The sequence below is a fragment of the Pantherophis guttatus genome, chromosome 2 (assembly GCF_059756535.1).
Source record: "Pantherophis guttatus breed Tessera chromosome 2, ASM5975653v1, whole genome shotgun sequence".
NCBI classification, from domain to species: Eukaryota; Metazoa; Chordata; class Lepidosauria; order Squamata; family Colubridae; genus Pantherophis; species Pantherophis guttatus.
This window is the reverse complement of record NC_142064.1, coordinates 118,247,311-118,271,357: the sequence shown is the minus strand read 5'-3', so window position 1 is coordinate 118,271,357 and position 24,047 is coordinate 118,247,311. Positions and strand designations below refer to the sequence as shown.

The 24,047-nt window shown below is 40.3% G+C and overlaps 1 protein-coding gene across 2 annotated transcripts in view; it reads right to left on the bottom strand.

Moving 5' to 3' along the window:
• Positions 1-24,047, bottom strand: part of ARHGAP4 (Rho GTPase activating protein 4) — a 49,132-nt gene that overhangs the window by 15,680 nt on the left and 9,405 nt on the right. The window contains exons 2-12 of one of the 2 annotated variants that reach the window (XM_034434219.2): positions 14,680-14,875; positions 12,063-12,225; positions 10,045-10,107; positions 8,691-8,882; positions 6,269-6,397; positions 3,985-4,206; positions 3,794-3,895; positions 3,329-3,523; positions 2,420-2,504; positions 1,306-1,333; positions 1,022-1,109 (exon numbers count right to left, since the gene is read on the bottom strand). In XM_034434219.2, coding sequence (XP_034290110.2) covers positions 1,022-1,109; positions 1,306-1,333; positions 2,420-2,504; positions 3,329-3,523; positions 3,794-3,895; positions 3,985-4,206; positions 6,269-6,397; positions 8,691-8,882; positions 10,045-10,107; positions 12,063-12,225; positions 14,680-14,875 — 1,463 coding nt within the window. Of the gene's footprint in view, positions 1-801; positions 830-1,021; positions 1,110-1,305; positions 1,334-2,419; positions 2,505-3,328; positions 3,524-3,793; positions 3,896-3,984; positions 4,207-6,268; positions 6,398-8,690; positions 8,883-10,044; positions 10,108-12,062; positions 12,226-14,679; positions 14,876-24,047 lie in introns of both variants that reach the window. The other variant, XM_034434220.2, reaches the window with a different exon arrangement.

Sequence of the window (24,047 nt, the reverse complement as noted above, 5' to 3'; positions counted from 1 at the left end):
AGAGTCATCCCTAAATTATCAGCTTAAAATTCAAAAGCAAAGGACTCCAGGCTATGATCCACAGAGTCCACAACAAGTTATGATGACAACAAAATGATGACACACACATGGAAAATGCTGCAATGACATTTGTTGTCAACAAGCACATGTGTTGCAAGATCTGTGTGATTATGTCATCATGCCTTATTTGCCCCTTTGCCCCTATAGATGCTCATGCTAGCACACATTTCTTGGAGCATAATGTTGCAACTATAACAGCAAAAACAGTGAGCACTTCCCAGAAAGTAGCAGGGATACAAATTCAAAGCTTTCCTATACAGAATTAAATTTTTTCAGCCTTTTAATGGACTGAAAGAAACAATCAGACAATGGATAATATATGGCTAAAACATGCAGTCATGTCTTATCTCAAGAACATATCAAGATCTCCCAGTTACAAGTAAACATTTTTTTAAAGGATGGAATAGTACATGTGCAAAAATACAAACAAGATAGCACTGCATGCACACATAGGCACTTACATACAGAAACACAGTATCAAATATTCTGATGTGCAAAGCATGCCTCATGCAAGGTTAGCACTTTATAATCCCACAAATACTTGCAGACACACTCATACATAAATATATATATAAGTGAGTGAATGCACAAACACCCAGAATCATGGTGTGTTGTTTTTTTTTTTAATGTGAAAGTACAGTCCATCACACAAGCAGCCCAAATACCCTTCCATGCCACTTAGGGTGGCAGGCCTCCCCACCCACCGAGTCAGGCTACCGTTTCCCACCGCCAGTCCTGTACCTGCTTCCGTGCCTGCAGCCTCCGCCTCCTTGGGCAGCAGGGACAGGAGAGACAGAGTGAGCAGACATGTTACAAGCAAAGGGAGCAGCAAAAGCCATTGGGGAGAGCCAGAGGCAAAAGCTGGGCCAGAACAACGCAGAGTATTCACACTAGGCAAAAGGCAAGTAAGCAAGACTAGGAGCTGGGCAGGAGGGGAGCAGCTGAGGGCAGCAGCCGGTACCTCCAAGAAGGCCTGTAGGTCACCCTCGAAGAGCTGGTGATGACAGCGCGAGGGAGGGCGGGACCGCCGGATGCGCTGGGACTGTGGCCTGGAACCAACATTTTTGTGGTGTGGGGAGGAAGGCAGATGTCAGAGGGCGTCCCCCCCCCCAAACTGGAACGGTATCCTCCCCAGGGTTCTGCTTGGATTCTCCACTGCAGAGTAGGCCTGAGGAATTCTTACAAGGGAACCACCACCACCAACTGAATCTGCAATTTTCATTAATCCCAGGATTCCTTTTTTACCTGGCTAATTCTCTATCCACCGCAGCACCTGGGAAAGAAAGAAGAAAGAACAAAAGGAGACAAAGAAGTTTAATTTGGAGTCTTAGTGGCTTTATTCATGCTTCTGATTTAGAGTAAAATCAGAGCGCTTGTTGCTTGTTCAAGATCAGCTTGTTGCTTCTACAATAAGAATCTCATTGGAATGAACTCACTGATACTGATTGCTTTCTCACTGGGGCCACACTTAGCAAGAATCTGGTTTTGGTCAGAAACCACAGTTGCAGAAATTGACAGCAAAGCCAACCAATCATCTTGTGAAATTTATTTCCCTGCTTTCCAAGAAGAAGGGTCAACTGGCAGTCCCTTATCCTTTATTTATTTATTTTTAATTGCTTTTAAAATAATGCCAAAAAGGGGGGGGGAGGAGTACATAGATGTTTTTTTAGAAAATGTAAAAAATACAACAAAGCGAAAAAGAAAAAAAATATCATTTTAATAGTGAATTCTATATAACTTAATTTACTGTAGATATAAATATATATTTCGAATACATTAATATAATTGTCTGCTCTTATCCTACTCACCAAAACAATTTCATCTCTCTCAAAATATATATATCAGGGTTTTAAAATAATAGCTTCAATAAAGCACAGAACTAATATTTGGAAAGCCATAAAGGAGAGAATCACAGATTTTTTCACTCAAAAAGCTATCAGCATTCAGGATTCAAAACTTACAGTGTGTGTGTGTGTGTGTGTGTGTGTGTGTGTGTGTGTGTGTGTGTGTGTTACAGAAGGGAATGCAACTCCCCAATGGACTGCTGTCTCTTCCCTTAAGTGAAAACTATTAAACAATTCTCATCACCTTTTCCACAAGGGAACCTTGGGATCAGAAATTCTCTGAAAAGAGTACCAAGGCAAACTTTTTCAGCAACCCGTAATTTTGAGAGTATTCTGGGAGAAAGCATGAGAAAGTGATTTGTTCTTTTAGATATTATCAGGTGTTTTTCAAGTTCTTAGAAGCTGGATGGACAGATGGGTGGGTGAGTGGGTGGATGGATGGACAAACATAATAAATACCAATAATAGGCTTCTAATTAAAGAGTACAGATACTGTCTATTACTTCACACCTCACCTTTCTCTATCGCTTCCTTCATCTGGTCATGCTTTGCTTGCAGTTTTGTTTGAATGCTTCGTCCAGAGAGATATTCTTTGAATTTCTGTGCAAGAGATAGCATGAAATATGTTATCAAAGAAAGCAGCAGGCGACTAGGCTGAGTGGGACAAGTTATTCTATATAATGACCAAATCCAAGATATCTTTCTGAAGCTTTCAACAAACTGGAACCATACCAGGAAGACTGAATGGGACAGAACTTATCTTTCATCCTTCACAAATATTTAGTGTCTTGTTGCATCTAGCCAGCTATTAAGAATTCCAGAAAGTGGCCCAGTCACTTTTCTAGATTACTTCGATAATTGGAAAGAGCTAAATTATCCATTTCAAAACTAGAAGCATTCCACCATTGAACAAAAGAGTCAGGAACTGGTTTTCTCTCAAATCAATCTTCTATCACTTTATTTTTTTACTCCTGGTCTCTATAGTACCTAATCAGGTCAGAGATTCTCATTCTACAGCAGATTCATATTTTGTGTTTCTCCACTTTGGGAGACAAAATCCAAAGCCACCTTTTTTTTGTCTATGTTTCTAAAATGGGGCTGAAGGAAGGGTCTCTGGCAATAGGTCTTGCTCAGAACATCTCTGAAGATGCCAGACAGATGCTGAAGCAGGGATTAGTTCAGGGTAACATTCTATCAGTGATTTCATAGAGAAATCACCGTAAAGCAGATGCCTATCAATAGCAAAAGTGACCTCATGCTGTCTTTTATTTGAAGGGTGAATTATCGTAAACAAGTTCTAGTGAAATCTAATTAATTAAAATAAAAATAACTATCTAAATGTATTAGGTTATGGTGTCCTCGTCTTTATGACCGCATATTAAGGGTGCATCAAGTTTAATTCTTTTAGGTATCTAGGATTCTACCATGATATAGAAGCTTTCCGTATCCTGCTGGTTGGCCCGGCGTTTTGCCAATGCCTGCTTCCCACCAGCATCAGAACCTGTGGACTTGAGTGACTCTGTAGACTGACAGCCTTGAAAGGCATCAAGTGCTTCTGGCTCCTCTGCTGTCAAAAGATCTATCAGACTTTGCAGGGTGGCTTTCAGAGTCTTGTTGACCTGTGAAAGAAAATAGAAATTTCTATACCAAGAAAGGTCTTCCTAAGAGCCCAGCTACGTTCTGATGAATCCCAGGAATTCTACTCTAGCACTAAGGGAATGAGAAAGGCATCTGCAAAACAGTCAGTGGCAAGAAGAAGTGCTAGAATTTTCCCCACCCCAGCACTTCTCCTTCGCAGTTCCCAAAATTAAAGAAACTGATTTTTGAAATTGAAATTAATTCCTGCCCATCCCCCCCTCAATTGCACCTCACTCTCTATTGGTACCTACTTCATCTGTCTCCAGGGTGATGGAATTGAGGCGGGACTGGATGTGCTGGAAACGGGAAACTAGTTCATTTCTCAGTGGACCCTCAGCCCGGACTTCAGATACCTGAAGATAGAAAAATTACAGAAAATAATAAGGGCCAGCCGGAGCAGAAAGCAAAAAAATGTAGAACAAGAAGCCAGAAATCCTCTTACCTCATCACCTTCATGAGGCTGGTAGTCAAAGGACAGAGGAGGGCAATAGGCTGCAGGGTTGGCCTCCATCATCCTGGACTTATCTCCCAATGGATCTAAAGCATCAACCGCCCCTTCAATGGCGCACAGGCCCTGTTGCCAAGATGCTTGGGCCCGTGACTCTGCAGCTAGGTAGGTCCTCAGTACTTTGCCCATCGACAGGTGGAAGCCAAGGTCAAAACACTGGAATCATATGATAAAGATATCTTTGGTTATCAGATGAGCCTGATGGTTATTAGATTCCACGGTTGACCGATCCCCACTATCTTTTCCAATGTATGCACAATGACACAACAAGCACAACTTTTGTTGTTGGTGCATCTTTTCTATGACATGCAAATGACCATCTGCTATAAATGCAGGTCAAATTATGAAATTGGAAAGAGTGTAGAAATAAAGTCATGATAAAGTGTGCAGTAGATTCTGCAAGAAAGGAAAGAGATTCTGCAGGATTTGGAATTTTGTGATTGTAAGATTAGAAATTTATAATATTTCATGGTTTAGGACCACAGGAAAAAAGACAGCCAAGTAGAATGCCCTTAAAGCTTCATATCAGAAATGCACATTTCAATTAGGAAAATTATATCCTAGTGTAGCAAAGAGCTACGGAAAAGTCCAACTCTTTATTGTCACCTAACAGTCATCTAAAATTTTATAACCGAGATATGATAACCCTATTTCAGTTGGTTAGCAGAAATTACTCCAGTATCTTTTTCAAGCTTCCATTTTCATCTGTGAGGGCTAAACTTATATCATTTTTAAATGGAGAATGCCCCCATTAAAATAGCTGTTAAAATATGGCAGGCACTGCCTTTTCAAAAAAAAAAAAAAAAAAAAAACAACCATTCAAGAGTTACAGAAAACTAGCTAACTTCTCTATATGGTATCTTTTAAAACAGTGATCCCCAACCTTTCTGGCTCTGCAGACTGGCGGCAGCAGTGGCAATGGGCGGAAGAGGGGATGGTTTCAGGTGTGTGTGCTGCTTGCATAAAAGCAGCTGCGCATGCAGGCTCGCCTGCCACTTGCGCACCCTGGTTTCCAATGGGCTGCAGCCCAGCATTGAGCTGCAGACCAGGGGTTGGGGATTTTAAAAGGTACCCATGTCCCACAGTCTTTTTTTTTTTTTTAATTGAAAAAGTTTTTCAAATACAAATTTTCCCCCCTTTTTTCCCCCCTCCTCCCTAACCCCCCTCCCCCTCCCCTCCCCCTGTGGCTTCTTCAAAATAAAACCCAAATTCATAACAGATTATATAATACTTTACCATCCCCTTACTCCATCCCCCATATACTGACCCTTTCTTTCTAATAATATTATTATATCCCCCTTATACTATACATTTCAAAATAACATTCTACTATAACATTATATAATAACTCCTAATTTAGCATAATAATATTATTATATCTCCCAGTTTAGCAATTTCTGCTCATAATCTACCCTTTTTCTGCCCCCCCATACATGTATCTCTTAAATCAAATCTTTTATATATATTAATATAACATTTCAAAGCAACCTTCCACTATAAGACTATATAATAAATCCTAATTTAACATTTATTCAATTCATAGTCTACCCATTTCCTCCACCCCCATCGATATCTCTCTTAACTCAAATCTTTTACATATATTCATATCTAAACATAATATCCCTTTTCTTAGACTAAACAATCAATAAGCTAACCTGTCTCCACCCACTTTCCTACAAGACTACCATACTTAATAATTCTTAATATCTTTATTCTTCTGCCCACACCACTAAAAAATATTCCCTTATGTAAATAAAATCCTCTTAAAAAGACTTTAAGCTTGTAATCCATATGATATCTTCTGTAATGTCTTTCAGCTGGATTGTTAACTCCAACACCCATGTTAGGGTAACATCACATCCTAATTCCAACAGTATGTTCAGTATCTTCAATTACCATGTCCCACAGTCTTGATCCAGTTTTAATACTGATGTGTACTCTCTCCTTTTCCCAAAATTTTTTTGGAACTATAGTTCTGTGAAGAGCGTGCATGAAACCTATGAGCAATTTCAACATTCCCACCATACAGGTCGCAGGATAGCTTAGTTAAGCCACAAAGTTACACTGGAAGACCAGTATACATTTGACATATACATGGACTCGTGCCCTTACATAAACAGTGACAAAAGGAATCCATATAGGCAACCAAAGCCTTGGCAGTTGACATTTTAGTGCTAACCCCTATGTTGCTGATGGGCATGGAGAGTAATTGACTCACATCTAGCAGGTCGGCAACATCGCGTACATAGTAGTTGCTCATGGCAGAGTTAGCGGTATGTAGATTCAACAAGTAATCATTCCGAGCCTTGGCACATTTCAGCTTGCTTTCCAGGAATTTAGACTGTCTCTGAAGATCAAGAAATCATTAGGTTAAAATTCCAGACTGTCCTTCCTTCTTCCCTCCACTTCCCTCCGCTTAGTACTTTTGCAAACATCTTTTTTTCCTGATAAATAATGGCAACAATTGCTCATAAAGGGAACAACCTCCTTCCTAGTCTGATTCCAGCAGATGTTGTATGATAAATCACTGAGAAAGAAAGAAAGAAGATCATCTCTGAAATCATTGAAGAAAATCGCCAAAGGAGCTGTGCAGCAACTTTATTCGATAGGCAGCTGGGGAGTGACAGTTAACTATTTCTTCCTTCCCATTAATCCCCTTGATGATATATTTTTCTCCTAGCATTCTACTTTCCCATAACTTTTGCATAACAAGAAAAATCTGGTGGGTTCAGAATGAAGTTCTATTGCAGGGAATCTTCCCTGACCACTTTTAAACTGATGGATATATTTGAAATATTGAGGATACACTGGAGGCACCGTAATTGTCATTTAGTAAGGAGATTGCATAAAATGATTGAAAAAATGTGGGCAGAGTAGTATTCATAAGTATGATGCTGGGATTCCAGATCTACTATATATAGTTCATACAGTTTGACTTACAACCACAATGGAGGCCAAAATTTTGACTGCAAGGCATTACGATAATAAGTCAAGACACCACATAACTAGACTCGATTTTATGATTGTTTTATGACCATAATAGAGACACTACAATCGTTAAGCAAATCTAACATATCCTATGAGTGGTTTTTTGCATTTTCTGCTGGTTTCATACGACTGCAGGATGCCGCAGCCAGTTGTAAATACAAGGCGGATGCCAAATGCCTGAAATGCAGTCCCATGATCACAGAAAGGAGTGTGTGGCAGTTGTAACTTCAAGGTTACAACTTTCATAGGTCGCTTTTTTGAAATCTATCGTAACTTCAAATGGTTGTTAAGCAACCGGTTGTAAGTTGAGGAATACCTATCCTATTTCCTCTGATACAAGACTCCTATGTGAGTAGGAACAATGCAAACACCGTGTCTGCCTTGCACTACCCCAACAATTCCATTGTTTCCATTGTTAAAATGGCAAGTTTTGAGATGTAAAAAAAAATCAGACCAAGATAAATCACCGCAGATTTTTTTTCTACATATAACATTTAAGCTGTACAATTCAATTGAAAAACAAACTGAAATATTTTAGGGGGAAATAACAATAAAAAACATACAATAGAACTCAGGAACTAAAAGCAGTAAGTGCTATCTAAATGGATTCAAGGAATATAATCTAGGCCAATCTGTCATCAACTGAAGAATGAAAGCTACAAAGATGCAGTGTAAACTTCATTTAGATGCAAGACCTTAAGACTGATATATTCTCCATGACTACAAAGAAGAGGAATCTTTAGGACTTTCTTCCAGATTTCTAAGGGGCATAAAGGGAATTCTGGCAAACTCAATAAGCTGGTATCTGTGTGAGCTCAGTTTGCACTGACATTCTAAAATGATTAATGGATTTATGTGAATGTTGGAACAACAGTGTGTTTCATAGAGGAGACTTGTAACTTATGCTAGTGTTCCTTAAAGACAATTGCTATCGGTTTTATTGTTTAGAAACAGCCTTTTCAGATGGAACCAACCTGCCTCCACCAAGGTCACAAAAGTTTCACATCAGCCCACCAGCAGCAGAAAAAAGAACCAAAAGAAAAGGAAGTGGTTTGTGGTCTGAACTTACTGGCTCAAATCATTGCAAGGTAATAAATGGTCATAGATTTTGCCAGCCAATCTGTGATCTCTCAAAACTTTCCCCTTTGTGGGAAAATTCTCTGTTGCATCTTTGAAAAGGAACCTCTGGTCATTTCTTGCTCCCTACCCCTGCTTCAAATCTGAAGCTGGAATGAAAAGCTCCATGAGTTGCCTCTTCCAAAGAACAATACACTGAAGATCCCTCTTCCCCAAACTTCTCCAGTGGGAAGGGAAGATTCGGATTTATGGGCTGCACTCATATTTCTGCATTTCTCACCCAATATACTGAGCCACAAAGACACCGAATGTGTTCATAAAACACACTAACCCACAAAAAAAAACTAAGAGTTAATACACACAAATTTATGTTATGCAAATGACTTTTGTCCTGATCCAGTTAAGCATGCTGTGTGAACAGGTTGATAGCCCCACAGCTTTAAACCAAACCTATTTACTCCAATATAAGTCCTAGTATATTCAGTGAACAGTACTAGCATCTTTATCAAAAGACCCAGTCACGTTTTGATCTATGATCAACATTTCCAACACTCCCACCCCCATCTTCTAACTACCTTTTCCAGGAGGCGCTCCACCTTCCGAAGTGAAGTGCGACGAGGGGTTTTGTCAAGTCCAGCCCCACCAGGGGATCCACTAGGATCTGAATGTTTGCCGCCGCTGCGCTTCTCCTCTTGCCGTTCAGCCTCACGCAGCTTCGCTTCGGCATTCAGGCAATCAATGCGGTATGTCTGGTATGACTTCATAGCCTACGAATAGACAGGAGCTGATCAGCTAGAACTTGCCAAACTTTGTTCTTAATCATTAGAGAAATAAATAAGTGGAATTTTAGCCAACAATAAAATGTGGCTACAAAAAAGGCAAAGGTGGTTTTAGATTACCTCTTCAGAAATATACTTTTCAAATCATGAGAAGAAACTGTTCAGCTCTACTGAATTCTGCTTTCGTCTGACCCCATTTCAAGTGCTATATTCATTTTGGGGCACCACAAATAAAGAGGATTCATAAAAATTGAAACTGGCTCAAAGAAAGCCAATCAAGGTGATTGGGGACTAGAAACTAAGCATGGGAAAGAAAGATTTAAGGAGGTTCGGTGTTTTAGTCTCCAGAAAAAACAAGGGAGGGTGGATATACAGGACTCTTTAAATATATGAAAATATGCCACAAAGGAGGCCAGGCTTGTAGTTTCTCATTCCAGAAAACAGAATATGAAATTATGGGCTTAAATTTCAAGAAAACTGATTTTCCAACTAAATTATCAGAAAATCCTTACTGAGCAACATCAGTTGCCTAGAGAGATGGTGGTGTTCAAGCCAACGTTAAACAGCCATCTCTTGGGAATACATCGAGTATTTCTGCTCCGAGCAAAGGGTTGGGCTTGATGGCCCCTTCCATCCTAAATGCATAGTCTGAGAAAAGGGGGATCTCAGTCTTAGAATAAACACTGCTACTACTGCTGCAAAACTACTGAATCATTATATTATTGCCATTTGCCCTATCCTGTTAGAGCAGGGGCGTCAAACCCGATTTCATTGAGGGCTGCATGAGGGTTGTGTTTGACCTCGGTGGGGCTGGGAGGGACATGACCAGAGTGGGCACGGCCAATTCAACATCACTTGTGTCGGGGGCACCTGTCGAGATCTGAGTACTCTGCCAGCAAAAAGGGGCTCGCGAGCTGTTTTTGGCTGCGACAGCCTCCTGCAACCCTTTGCCAGCAAAAACGGAGCTCTGTTTTTGTTGGCAGAGGCACCAGGTGGGCTAGTCCTTTGCTGCTTCCAGGGTGGCCCAGCGGGCCAGATCTAAGCACCCTGCAGGCCAGATCTGGCCCCTGGGCCTTGAGTTTGACACCCCTGTGTTAGAGACCAAATGAGATGACAACTGCAGGATAGGGACCCTTTCTTCTCCACTTACCATCTGCAACTCTGAAATTGCCTTCAGGAGCTCATCCTGCATCTGCTGTTCCATCTCTTTGCTCTGACCAGGGAGGAAAAGGTAGGAAAGATTAAGATAGGGCATCCTGGGCTGCACATAGTCTACTCAACTATAGGGAAAAACAGAGACATTGTTATTGCAGCAGGCTGAGAATCTGAGTTTTGATTTTTAAGAAAACAAATATTTAATCCCTATTGTTATGGAAATATAGTTGCAATCCAGCAAGCAATGCTTGAGAATAATCATAATCATGGCAGTGATTAACAAGGATTTCCAGTGACCAAAGGATAGGACTTCAAATGCTCAGGCAGTTCTTGGCTTCCCTCCAATGACACAAAGGATTTGCATAAGCAGCCTACACCTGCTTTAAAAAAAAACATAAAGGCCAGCCAATTCAGATTCTCACTGCATAAAACTACAGACTATCCTAGCAAGAAATGGTTGAATACAAGCGAATTCAGATGTAATAGGAAAACACTATTTCCATTTTTCTGATGGTGCATGTCTAACCTCAAAAAAGTAAGGTCTTAAAAAATAATTTACCACACAAAAAAAACCCTTTGTTTTGCATGCTCCCTATGCTCAGAGAACTGTGATTTGTTGACAACGGAAGGTAAAATGTCCAATGTCGTCCTTACAGTTCTTTGAGTCAATTTTTGACTCCTGGTGGCTGCCTGCACAAGTCCCTGCAGTTTTCTTGGCAAGATTTTGGAAGTGGTTTGCCATTGCCTACTTCTTAGGTCTGAGAGAGAGAAACTGGCCCAAAGTCACTAAGCTGGCTTTGAACCTCAGGTGGGAGTGGAATTCACAGTCTCCCGGTTTCTAAATTAATGCCTTAACCACTACATCGAACTGTTCTCACTTTTCATAGCACCTGTATCTGTAAAATAGAATTCTAGTATCTCTTGCATAAAGCATTTGTAACCTCCAGGATAAATTGCTGAATATAATGTGTAGGGTCACACAAATTGGTTTCCTGGCCTGATTTACCTGGCAGGGCTAACGCCTTCTTAACAATCCCACTGGATCAACCAGATAGCAATACCTGAATCCCGTAAGAGGACAGATTATCTGATGGGTTTGTCTCTTACACTTGATGGGAGCATTTGGGCCTGGCCACTCAATTTTCTTCTTTTTGAGAGTTCTTAATTATAATGTTCTCATATAGGGAAGCAAATGCTTGGCTTAAGGCAGCAAGTGTGGAAGTACTTTTTAAATGGCAAATGTCCATTTACTGAATATGGTTGTCCTTCTCGGCTTCTTTGCCTTTAGGTAAGACTTAAATAATCAAGAATTGTGAGACACTGACAAAGGGAAGACTTGCAAACTGCTCAATTTGTGAGCACATTGTTTTCCAATCAGAATCTAGAAGGTAGTTTAGTATAAGAGCTCCAAATAAAAACTTGGAAATTACTGTGCATGACTTTGAAACTTTGGTGAGCAAGATACCAAACTCAGAGGGAATGACAAATAGAATGGGGCTGCACACAGAGATCACAAGGAGATACTGAACAGAAATAGCACATTGAGCTCAGAGTATAATATTTGAGCCCATTCTTCATAGTGGCTTGCCTCTCATACACAACACCCATCACGTTTGGTGCTGGTACTTCACAACCATGTTCCAGGTCACCAAGCACTGCTCTGCCAGGTAAGGAACTGGATCTGAGAAAACATTTCCCATGATTACTTAACAGTCACAGAAACATTAGCCAACTTCTGAACTGATCAGGAGAAGGCTAGGGAAAATATTCTGACACAGATGCTTAGAGAGTCATAAAAATTCTTCTTTTTGTCCATTTTCCCTTTTCAATCAGGAATAATAACTGGCTGATGGCAAAGGGTGATTCCAGCAAGAGCAAGGCCAAGGGACAGTATAGGTTACAAAGAAGAGGCCTTTGTTCAAGCCTAGGACTCTGTACAAAGTCTAACTTTGATAGACATATCAAGGTGACCTGAGGATAGAATCCACCTTGATCTCACTCCAAAGCACTTACTTTCCGGGCCAATCGCCCCACATCCTCGCTGATGTGCACCAACCGAAGCACCAAATGCCCTGTGTAGATTTCACTCAGTGCTCCATGATCCCGGCTTGCCTGCCGTGTCTGATTGAGGATTGTATACCAGCAATTCAAAGGTGAAGGGAGATTCTGGTCCTTCCTGCATGTAAAGAGGGAAGCCCTTTAATCTTTGACTGCAGGAACAACGCACTTTGTGTCTACATCCTTAGCTTTTATCATCTTTTATCTCTCTTCCTTATTTGCGGTATATTGGTTCTATTGTTCTCCACCATTTAACCAAGGATGTAATGAGTACCTGAAACTGGTCTTGGCCAAGTCTGGTAATGTGCTGGATGAAGGCCAACTATCTAAAATTAACAATCACCACCCACAAGGTGGAAAAACTGTCAGGAAATAGCTGAGCTCTGGAATTGCGATTAGCCTGTTCTAAATCAGTTTATACTACCTCTGAAAGAGGAGGTCTGCGGGGTGGGGAAGATCCAAAGCTGCCTCTCTCCATGGTTGTAACAGTGGCAAGGAATTTGTTTGCACAACCACATTTAGTGTGCCAACTGTGACCATTCCTAAGCCATTTGGACCTGACAACAATGATCATCACACAGTTATAGCCTAACATGACTGCTATGTTGTGTTTCACCCATTTACACCACAAATACCTTAAGAAGAAAGTACTGCATACACAAAAAAATCAAACACAGCTGATAATTGTTACTAAATGTAGTTACAAAATTTAGGCATTTTTCACTTTTCCTGCTGCTCAACTTCTATGTTCAAATCAATTAGCGGAACTCTGCATCTACATGTTTTTTTTCCTCACAAGAAGGAGAGCTGCTATTCATATATGACATTGCACTGGTACATCAAACCAAGTATTGCTGGTGAGGTAACCTAGTCATTTTCCCCCCTTCTATTCAATTGTGTCTGATTCTTGGAGACTTCCTGGACCAGTCCCTGCAGTTTTCTTAGCAAGATTTTTCAGAAGTGGTTTGCCATTGCCTGCTTTCTAGAGATGACAGAAAGTGACTGGCCCAAGGCCACCCAGCTGGCTTTTATGCCTAAAACAGGAATACAACTCAAGGTCTTTCTATTTCTTTCCTGGTGCCTTAACGACTAGACCAAACTGGCTTTCAACTTAGTTATAACATATAATATAAAGCCTTTATATCCTCCAGGATAAATTGTTGAATATAATATAGGGTCACTCAAATTTAGTTGCAGACGATATCATCAACCATCCTGATATATTCAGACTTAACCCCCACCATCAGACCTTCCATCAGCAACCCACATTTCCTTCACCTGCCATCCCATCAGTTGTTTTCTCCACTGCTGGCCACCTCCAGAAATATTTTTTAAAAAAATAAAATAAGCAAAATCTGGCTTTCCTTAACAATATCAAATTTGCTTTTAAGAAAAGGTGTCTCTTGGATATGATTGATACATTCTGCTTAATTTCTCAGAGGAGATCACCACCCATGAGAACCAAGCAGGGTGAAATAAGCCCCTGGAGTTTTCTCGGTAAGATTTTGGAAATGGTCATTGCCTTCTTCTTCACAGGGTTAGCAGAGAGGGACTGACTCTGTGTCACTCACCTGGCTTTCTTGCCTAAGATAGGCAAATGAATACAGATTGATATTGAATACTCTGGACCTTTTCATTTGGAAATCCTTCTTATATATTATGATATTCCAATCAATTATACCATAATTATGTTAAAGTATTAATCAATGTTTTATTCTATATTTGTACTGCACTTAGTTACAAGCACAGGGCTCGCTCATGTCAAACATCACATCTGCTTCAAACTGTTCTCCTGACTATTACCCTTCAAATATCCAGGGATATATATTTTTTTTGTAGGGTTTTTTTAATCAATCATTGCTTTCAAATGCTGTTACATAAAATATATGTCGATGTTGTTGTACTTTCAATTTTCTTTATGAAATATTCCTAACAGGATGGTCCATATTACCTGATAGAAAAAAATCAACCCCAGGTGTTTTCTATCAGTAGTATGACACTGATTCCCGGGTTATGAAACATGCTCCACTAAAACTGAACTGCGGTATTGACTGAAGAAATGGGTAAAAGGTCAAAGGGATTATGAGGAGGGAGTGCATCTCATATCTCTAGCTCTCCCAAGAGATTGGAAGGCTAGGAAAGATTAATCAGTTTTCTAACAAAAAGGAGAAGGGGCGGGGATGAGGCATGATAGCGTGAACCTAAGCACACTGAAAGGAACCTCGGCTAATAAGAAACATTCTAACAACAGTTGCCTCCAAGTGTGGAATTACTGGTTATCAACTCATGACCTTTCTACTTCTTCCTGTACAGTTGCTTGCGGTAATGTCTCTTAGATATATTAAGATATATATAATCACCACTGCGCTGACTTACACACAAAATGGACACCAGTAAAGACCTTGCAGGAAAGCTCCAAGGGTCAAACTCTTGACAGTTACTATTCAATAATGTCTCTAACCTTTTTTTCCCAGCTTCTTCCCATGCAATCATCACCCTCGACTTATCTCTGTGGAAGTTCCTTCTCCACATCTGTTCACCCCTCCCCCCTGAAGAATCCAAAGACTCTAACCTGAAATTCTGATGCTCCTTGGAGCCACGTATCTTAGCCGAGAAACGTTCAGACAATTTCTCCAGCCCTCTGGAATATTCTTGTTCCACTTCAGCCTTCCGGCGCAGGAAGTCAGCCACATCTTGGAGCAACTGTTGTCGACTCTCTGCCTGAGAGTCGAGACCTCGGACTTGCTCCCCCATCTGCCAGCGCATTTCTGAGAGAGAAGCACAGATTATAGCAGAGAGGAAGGTTTGGAGGACAAGAATTTCTGTAAGTTGGAAGCATTTTCTTAAAACACTGCTCTGGTGGGAGTTGCACTCCTTCTGAAAATGTTGGTTTGTGGGTCTTTCTGAACCCATGGCACTACTTCAATAGCAGGTGGAAACCATGACCAGAGTTCCTTCACGCAGCTTTGGCTGATACACCAGTTACAACCTTACCTGGATCAGGATGCCCATCGGAAGTAAATCCAACCTTGATTACCCCTCAGTTACTTACTGGTACTTATAATGTAATTTATGTGGAGATAGTTCTCTTTCAACACGATTTGGATGATGCAACTGATACAAAATATGTGGCTAAACTATTGGTGGGATAACCCTACCAAGGCCAAGCAACACCAATTCTGATGTTGTTGCATTCATTATTGATGCAGTTTCCAGGCCTAAAGTACCGTATTTGACTCAACATCAGTATACCTCAGGCGGAATGGGACAACTTGATGCAGCCATGTTGCTGCGGCCAACTCATCATGGGACAACTTGCTGTGAGACAATTCAACAATTCAATTTAAGTATTTAAAATAATTAAAAAATGATTGTAATTTCTGTCATTCACATTTCAAGTTGTCCCTCCATTTACATTATTTTTTTAATGATTCTATTCCATCATTTGTTTGATATTAGTGTAACTCTTGTCCTGCAGTGAGTTGGCCATGGCCAGTTGGCCATGGCGAATTGGCCATGCCAATTTGGTTGCGCTGAGTTGTCCTAGATCAGGGGTCTCCAATCTTGGCAACTTTAAGGCTGGAGGACTTCAACTCCCAGAATTCCCCAGCCAGCTTTGCTCCAGACTTAAAGTTACCAAGGTTGGAGACCCCTATCCTAGACACTACCTCAGGCAATGCCTAGCTAGAGCAAAATCTTTCCTCCTGACTCAGACACACAGAGAAGGCCTGTTAAAGATTTCTCCTTCAAGAAACATAACTGAGAAAGCAGGCTTTCTCTTTCATAGCCTCATTCTTTGGAACCTTCTTACCATGGAGTTATGTGGGTCTTGCAATTTTTGCATTTCACAGAGAGATGATGAAATCTATTTCTGGAAGCCATTATTCCAAACTGATTGTTAGACCAGAATTATGTGATTATGACTTGATCACTTTATTATATGATTGTATTATGGTTGGTTGCACAATCAGTCAGATATCGAGACCGGGATCTGACTGTTTTATTCACCTATTGATTTATTATTACTATAATAGCTGCAATTATTTTCCTTGTTTTGTTTTATTATTTTCACAAGGTTTTTGCCATCCAACGTCCACTAGGATGAAGATTGGATATAAGCCCTGCTGAATAAATAATGCTTTTAGGAAAAGCTGAATGGAGGACCATCACAACATGGCATCCCATTCAGCTAGCTTGTCTCTCTATCAAAGAAGTTATTTGTCTAGTTTCAAAAGCAAAGGATGCATTTATAATCTTGCTTTTAGACTGAGAGTAATCTTCTTTTGTGGTCATGCTAAATAGATATTGAATTACCGTAGTAAATGAACCACTCAGTATTTTTAATACCATGGTGTAAACTTTTAAAATGTAAAAGATCTGTTCATCAATTTTACTACTTAAAAAGGAAAGACAATATAAATATGGGGGTGAATTTGTAGCACAGAAGGGAACAGGCCATTCAGAATTATTTTTATTCGGCTTCTGTTATGAATTGACATCAGTTTTTACAGCTTAAAGTTACTTATGGCAAGAATAAATACAGGTAGTCCTCGACTCACAATGGTCCATTTAGTGACCATTCAAAGTTACAGTGGCACTGAAAAAAGTGACTTATGACTGTTTTTCACACTTACGACCATTGTGGCATCATAGTCACATGACAAAAGTTTGAAACGCTTGGAAACTGGTTCATATTTATGACGGTTGCAATGTTTCAGGTTCCACGTGATCAGCTTTTGCGACTTTCTGACAAGCAACGTCAATGGGGAAGTCAGATTCACTTAACAATCATGTCACTAACTTAACAACTGCAGTGATTCACTTAACAACTGTGGCAAGAAAAGAGATAAAAGGTGAAAAAATTCACTTAACAATGTCTACTTAGTAACAAAAATTTTGAGCTCAATTGTGGTCATACGTTGAGGACTACCTATACATTTGAAAAAACTACTGTGTGCTTCTGCAATAATTCAATTCCCCTCAACTTGACATCTATATAATATCTATTTGGCCAAAAAACAAGAATATATTCATAGACTTTTCAACCGTCTTATTCATTGGAAAGTTAAATAATGAAACACCCCACGTAGGAAATACTTCCAAGTCTGTTAACAAATATAAACTAAATATAAATCAAACATTTCCACTTTACATCAGTATGCAAACCCAGTTATCTCCTGACAAGCCCTCTATAATTAGGATCTTCAAAAACATGATGTAAGAGTCTTAAGACAGTATCTTTTTAGAGGCAATATTGAGAGATTTTTTAAAAATGCTGTCAGTTTCACAACTCCCTTCAAGAAGAAAATTCACAAGGAAGCAACAGATTACAGGTGGGAAGAAAAAGAATCAGTGAATAATTGCAAGCAGACACCTCCCTCTTTGATTTGGGGCCCTGATTTCCCAATTGTAGTTTATACGAAGGGATTTATATAACAGAGGGATTGGGATGTTTCTTAGTAGAATGAAAAATGTTCTCTGGATATACTTAGGGATTCTCTCTACTATTATTTTCTTGTATACAAGAAAGAGATACGTCCTGACATATATTATTTCCAGAAGAAGGGTAAAGAAATATAATAAAATTTTGATCCATTACAGAAATACCATAATCCTGCATTTCCTATCTGCAAGTTTAAGAGATTAAGGAAACAGCAGACACCTTACAGCAGAATTGCAGATGCTCTTCTGGCATCCATAAATTCCACAGAGTTTAGCAGTTAGGTAAGCGGAGTCTCTGCCCGCATGTTGTGGATCATCAGAGCTCATAAACAGAAGGTCTGATAATGAGAGAGAAAAACATACACAACGAGAATGCTTCTTCGCAGACAGCTATCTTAAAAACTCTCATAAGAAACTACAAGCATAGTAAATAGGCACCATACCTAACAATACCTTGAGACTTACAGACACAGGTGCCCAAGATCAAATTCTGGCTACCTTCAGAAGTCAAGAGGTATCTGGACACAGCAAACACACAAATAAGGAGAAGGGAAGAAAAAATCCAGAAATTAGCAAAATTGATCCCTAAGGAAGTTTCTGTTGGTATCTTCCAAGGCATGGGGCTTTCAAAGCCAAGCTGAGCCAACAAACTTATTAATAGGCTCAGTTCCTGCTAGGGAAAAACATGCTGTAGAAATGCAGCCAAGTTTCCTCTGGATGGAGAGGAACTCCACCACTTCTTGGATTCTGCCGTTTCCTCCATCCACTTATTTGAGAATGGCACAATTAGGTAGTATAACAATACAAATGGCTTTTACAGCTTTCTGTATTATCCAGTCCTGTATTATCCAGTTTTGGGTCTTTTTTCTGAACTATACTGTATTCTGCCAGACCACATAGAGCAGGCAGATGAGCCAACTTCTGGTAAAGACCAAACAATGTTCAGGAGCCCTTTTACCATAGCACCCACACCCTTTCACAAGAACCACAATCAAGCAGTCTTCTCTACTTCCAGTGAATGGTGAGGCTGAGACATGAGGACTTTCATATCATTTCCTCTTTTCTTTGCAAACTTTTCTCAATATTCAGGGCCAAATTCTGCTGTCGGTAGCAGAAACTCATAGCTGCATCTCCACCACAGACAAGGAATCCATCTCACACAGGGGTGAAATGCTACATGTTCAGACCAGTTCGGCCGAACCGGTAGCGATGGCGGCGCGTGGTTTGGAGAACCGGTAGTGACGGCAGCACGAGGCTCTGCCCACCCACCCGGTCGTTACATCCTGGTTTTAACCAGGAAGTAACCTATTTTTTACACTCTGCGCATGCGCAGAAGGGTTTGCACATGCACAGAAGGTCCATGGCGCATGCATTCCTAACCAGTAGGGAAGGTAAGTAGATTTCACCCCTGATCTCACATCTTTTTTGTCACCAATAGCAATAACCATTAGAACACTCCTAGATTCTTCATCATCTTTGGCAAATCATTGGTCCAGGAAGGCTCCTCTCCCCTTACATAGCAATAGCACTTACACTTATATACCGCTTCATAGTGCTTTACAGCCCTCTCTAAGCGGTTTACAATGTCAGCATATTGCCCCCAACAGTCTTGAGTCTTCATTTTACCGACCTCGGAAGGATGGAAGGCTGAGTCAACCTGGAGAGATTCAATCTGCCAAACTGCTGGCAGTCGGTGATCAGCAGAAGTAGCCTGCAGTACTGCATTCTAAACACTATGCCACCACGGCTCATTACATGCTACGAGATAAGCAATTACTCTATTCAAAATACCATACTGTGCTTTCCATGGAGCCACTGATATTGTCAGTTAGTTGCTTCATGAGAGAGACAGATTGAAATCTTGACTCATACAGTACTATATATGATCTCCCTTCAGTTGCCTCAGGAATGGGATTCTGAGTAGGAGAAGAATTAGGATGAAAGTAGGGCATCCCTCTATTTTCTACTTATGTGATGGTACGAAAGTGATATAAACACCACTATCAGTTTATGTGAAGCAGTAAATGAGGTTGGGAGTAGTTGAGAGGCAGAATTTTTAGGGCAGATTGCAATTAAGTCAGCAGCCAAGAACTGCCCAGCTTTTAAGATCAAGCAGCACATGGCAAAGGGCCCATTAAATTGTAGGGCAGGATAAGGACTATTTCACCATGCAAAATCCCAGGATATTAATTTATGCTACATGGAGGGAAGAATCCTCTCTCCAACTTTCCTAGTGTGGGGCCTTATGGTGGACCTGTAACTTGTGAACTACTCCTGGTCTTTTGCTGGCCATGCTGAGTCAGTTTCCTACCTCCTGTTGTATAGAGTTGTTAAGCCAGTCATGCAAAAGGTGAGTGAGGGTATTTCTTTTCTTCCCACTGGTTAGACTTAATCTTCCATTTCTAACCCCTTTGTCCCAACTGGTATTTATGCTTGTATGCAAATGCTTTCTCTTTTTCACTTTTTGAGACTCCTTGTATTTTCCTGAATAGGTCTTGATTCCCCATCCCAGGAGAGTTAAGTATGCTTTGTACTCCATATCCGAAGGAGCAAATGCTGCAGCTGGCTCACCTTTCCACACTGTAAGGAAGTAAACCTTACAGAGGGAAGCCAAACTGGGGACTGGCATTAGCAAAGAGCAGGGCTGAAATGTTCCCGGTTCGGATTGGATCGCCTGATCCGGTAGCGATGGAGGCGGGTGGTTCAGAGAACTGATAGCAAAAATCCCCGCCCCCCCCCCATTGCCCAGCTGAGCCGCGCAATCATCAAAGGCTTTTTTTTAATTTTTAAAAGCATTTTTTCTACAACCTCTTTGGCCGAAAAAATGCTTTTAAAAGAAAAAAAAAAGCCTCTGATGATCGCGTGGCTCAGCTGGGATCGTCAGAGGCTTTAAAAAAAAAAGAAAGCCTCTGCCGATCAGGCAAGTCAGCCGGGATCATCAGAGGCTTTAAAAGCATTTTTTTTACAACCTCTTCAGCCGAAGAGGTTGTAGAAAAAATGGTTTTAAAAGAAAAAAAAAAGTTGGCCACGCCCACTCAGTCATTTTACCCCCACACACCAAGCCACGCCCACAGAACCGGTAGTAACAAATTTTACATTTCACCACTGGCAAAGAGTAATCTGGACAGCAGGGTTGCTGAAGGGCAGTGCTGCATCAAAGGCATATGGTACTAAGCTGACATTAATTGATAGCACCACTTCCCACCAATGTGAAGTTCTGTATGTTTAGAATGATTCAGCAGGCAGGCTGGCATTGGTGCCCCCTAAGCTTTGGTATCCTAGAGCAGTGCCTGCTCATCCTTATATTCATCCTTATTCTTTAGGCAACCCTTCGCTGGAGGGGAGTTTTGTGCCATCATTCTGTGGTATGAGTGTGACAATGCAGAAGTGAGTCTATGAAGAAAGTCTCTGTCTTTGAGAGTGGCAAAATTATGGAGAGCATATTTTTATATCTATTACTGGTACTAACTTATTTCTAAAAAAAATAATCACAATCTCGTACAGCATAGACAAACCTCTTAAATGAAACATGTAAATTACTTCATGACATTATGTGCTAAAAATATTCTAAACATAAAAGTTAACATGATGAATCTTTTTTCTTGTAGATGATGAGCAATTTATTTGCAAAAAAAGGCCTCAATTTCTTGCAATCAACCAAGCTGAAATGACAGATTTAATTGGTTGCCTTCCCTTTTCTCATCATAGCAACAAATAAAGCTCTCAAAATAAATGCCTTTTGTCCTTCATTTACTGCAACACACATCTAGGAATCTTTTCTTTAAGTCAAAATCCATGACATTTTAAGATCATTTCATCTGCTTCCAAAATGAAGAAATGAACTAATGTTTTATCAGTTCAAAGAATTCTTGTCAACAAGAATTCTTCTTATTGTAGAGCAGCAATAAATACTACCAATGCAACTACTACTTAAATCAGTAGTATCTTTAGTTTTATGCAACTAACATATATCTGTTCACAAATTAACCACATGATCTATGATCTATTCCATCCAGGTCAACAGGCAATTAATTTTTAATTATTTTTTTAACACAAAATTCTCTATATACAAAACATTTTCTCTTTAAACATGGAATTGCTGTTGGAAGTCACCTAATACAGTTGATTCCTGTCATTTGCCAAGAAACACATTTGTCATTTGCCAAGAAAAGAGTTTGAATACTGGTTTTGGAGAGACATGTGTGTTTGTGTGTGTGTGTTAAAGGAAATAAAAACATAATTTGGGGGCATCTCTATCTATCAGAGTATTGATGTTACAACTCAAAACATTTAGCCATCCTAGCTGGAAATCTAGGGATATATAGAATAATACATCTAGAATAGTGGCCCCCAACCTTTTGGGCACCAGGGACCATTCTGTGGAGAGTTTTTTTCCGTGAACCAGAGGGGGCGTGGTTTTGTGTGCTGCCTGCATCTGGTGGATGGGGCTTGGCTTGTTTGCACAGCCCAGTTTCTGGCATGCTACGGACCAGTGCTGGTCCATGGACTGGGGGTTGGGGACCCATGATTTAGAGCAGGGATGTCAAACTTGCGTCGTCGCGGCATCATCATATTACGTATCACTGCTTTTTCCCCCTTCGCTAAACCGGGCGTGGGTGTGGCCAGCGCATGATGCATCCGCGGGCCACGAGTTTGACATCCCTGATCTAGAGGATATGCTGTGGATATAAAACATCTACCCACCACTGTTAAAATGCCTAGTTTTTGAGATGTAAAAAAAAAAAATTGGACCAAGATAGATCACTTCTGAATTTTTCCACCTTTATTGGAAAGTATTGAACACAAACTAATATCATTTTAGGGGGGGAATGACATACAATAAATAGTATGCAACACCCTTAAAGTAATACTTTGCTGAAGCACCTTTTAATTTTATGACAACATTCAATCTTTTGGGGTAGGAGCCTATTAGCATGGCACAAAGATTGTCTTGGGAATCTTTGCCTACTCTTCCTTGCAAAAAGCCCTCCAAATCTGTCAAATTGCAAGGACAACTCCTGTGCACAGCTCTCTTCAGGTCACCCCACAGATTTTCAATTGGATTCAGGTCGAGGCTCTGGATAGTCCATTCCAAAACTTTGATATTCTTCTGGTAAAGCTATTATTTTGTTGATTAGGGGGTATGCCTTGGGTCGTTGTCTGCTAAAAAGTGAAATTCCTCTTCATCTTCAGCATTTTAGCAGACACCTGAAAGTTTTCTGTGAAAATTGACTGATATTTGGAACAAGTTCATACCTTGACTAAAGTCCAAGTTCCAGCTGAAGAAAAGAAGCCCCAAAGCATAATGCTACCACCACGAAATTGCTGTAGGCCTCTTGGCAGCCTCTTGGACAGGTTTTCCTTTTCTTTTTTTTATCAATTTTGAAGGGATATCCAGTTCTTGGTAATGTCACTGTTGTGCCTTATTTTCTCCACTTGTTGATGACTCTCTTCACCAGGGGTGAAATTCACTTACCTTTCCCTACCGGCTCGCAAATGTGAGCGTGTGTGCCTCCTCCACACATGCGCAGACGGTAAAAAATGGGACATGATGACATCCAGGTGGGTGGGCGGAGCCTCCCGCCAACAGTGCTACCAGATCGAGAGATCCGGATAGATGCTGCTGAATTTCACCACTGGTCTTCACTGTATTCCATGGTATATCCAATGCCTTGGAAATTTTTTGTATCCTTCTCCTGACTGATACTTTTCAACAATGAGATGCCTTTCATGCTTTATTAGCTCATTGCAGACCATGGCTTTTGCTGTAAGAGCCTTGGTAGTACAGTGGTTTAATGCACCCTGTAATTAACACAGCTGCCTGCAATTTCTGCAGGTTCGAATCTTACCAGGCTCAAGGTTGACTCAGCCTTCCATCCTTTCTAAGGTAGGTTAAATGAGGACCCAGCTTGTGGGGGCAATAAGCTGACTTTGTATAAATATACAAAAGTATGAAGGCTATTGCTTAACGCATTGTAAGCCGCCCTGAGTCTCCAGAGAAAGGCGGCATATAAATCAAATTTAAAAAAAAAAAAACTGAGTAGATGTCAGAAAAATCCTACTAGAACAGCTGAACTTTATATGGGCTTGATCAGAGTTACATTAATTGTGTGCTACTACTATTTAACATCAGTTTGAATGTGATTGGTTAATTCTGAACACAGCCATTTCCCTACTTATAAAAGGGTGTGTACACTTAACCACATTATTACTGTACATTTTTTTTATTGTTAATTCTTTCCCCTAAATGATTTTAGTTTGTTTTTCAATTGAACCGTGCAGCTTACATGTTATACTGTATTAAATATGCCAAAAAAATCTGAAGTGAATTATCTTGGTCTGATTTTTTTTACATTTCAAAAACCTGCATTTTAAAAGGGTTATGTAAACTTTTTATATCCTCTGTAAGGTTAGAAAAAGTTGGACTACATACAGCCCCTCTTAATCTCATGCCGAAACTGTTTCTCATAAATTATCAATAAGATAACTTTCTTAGGA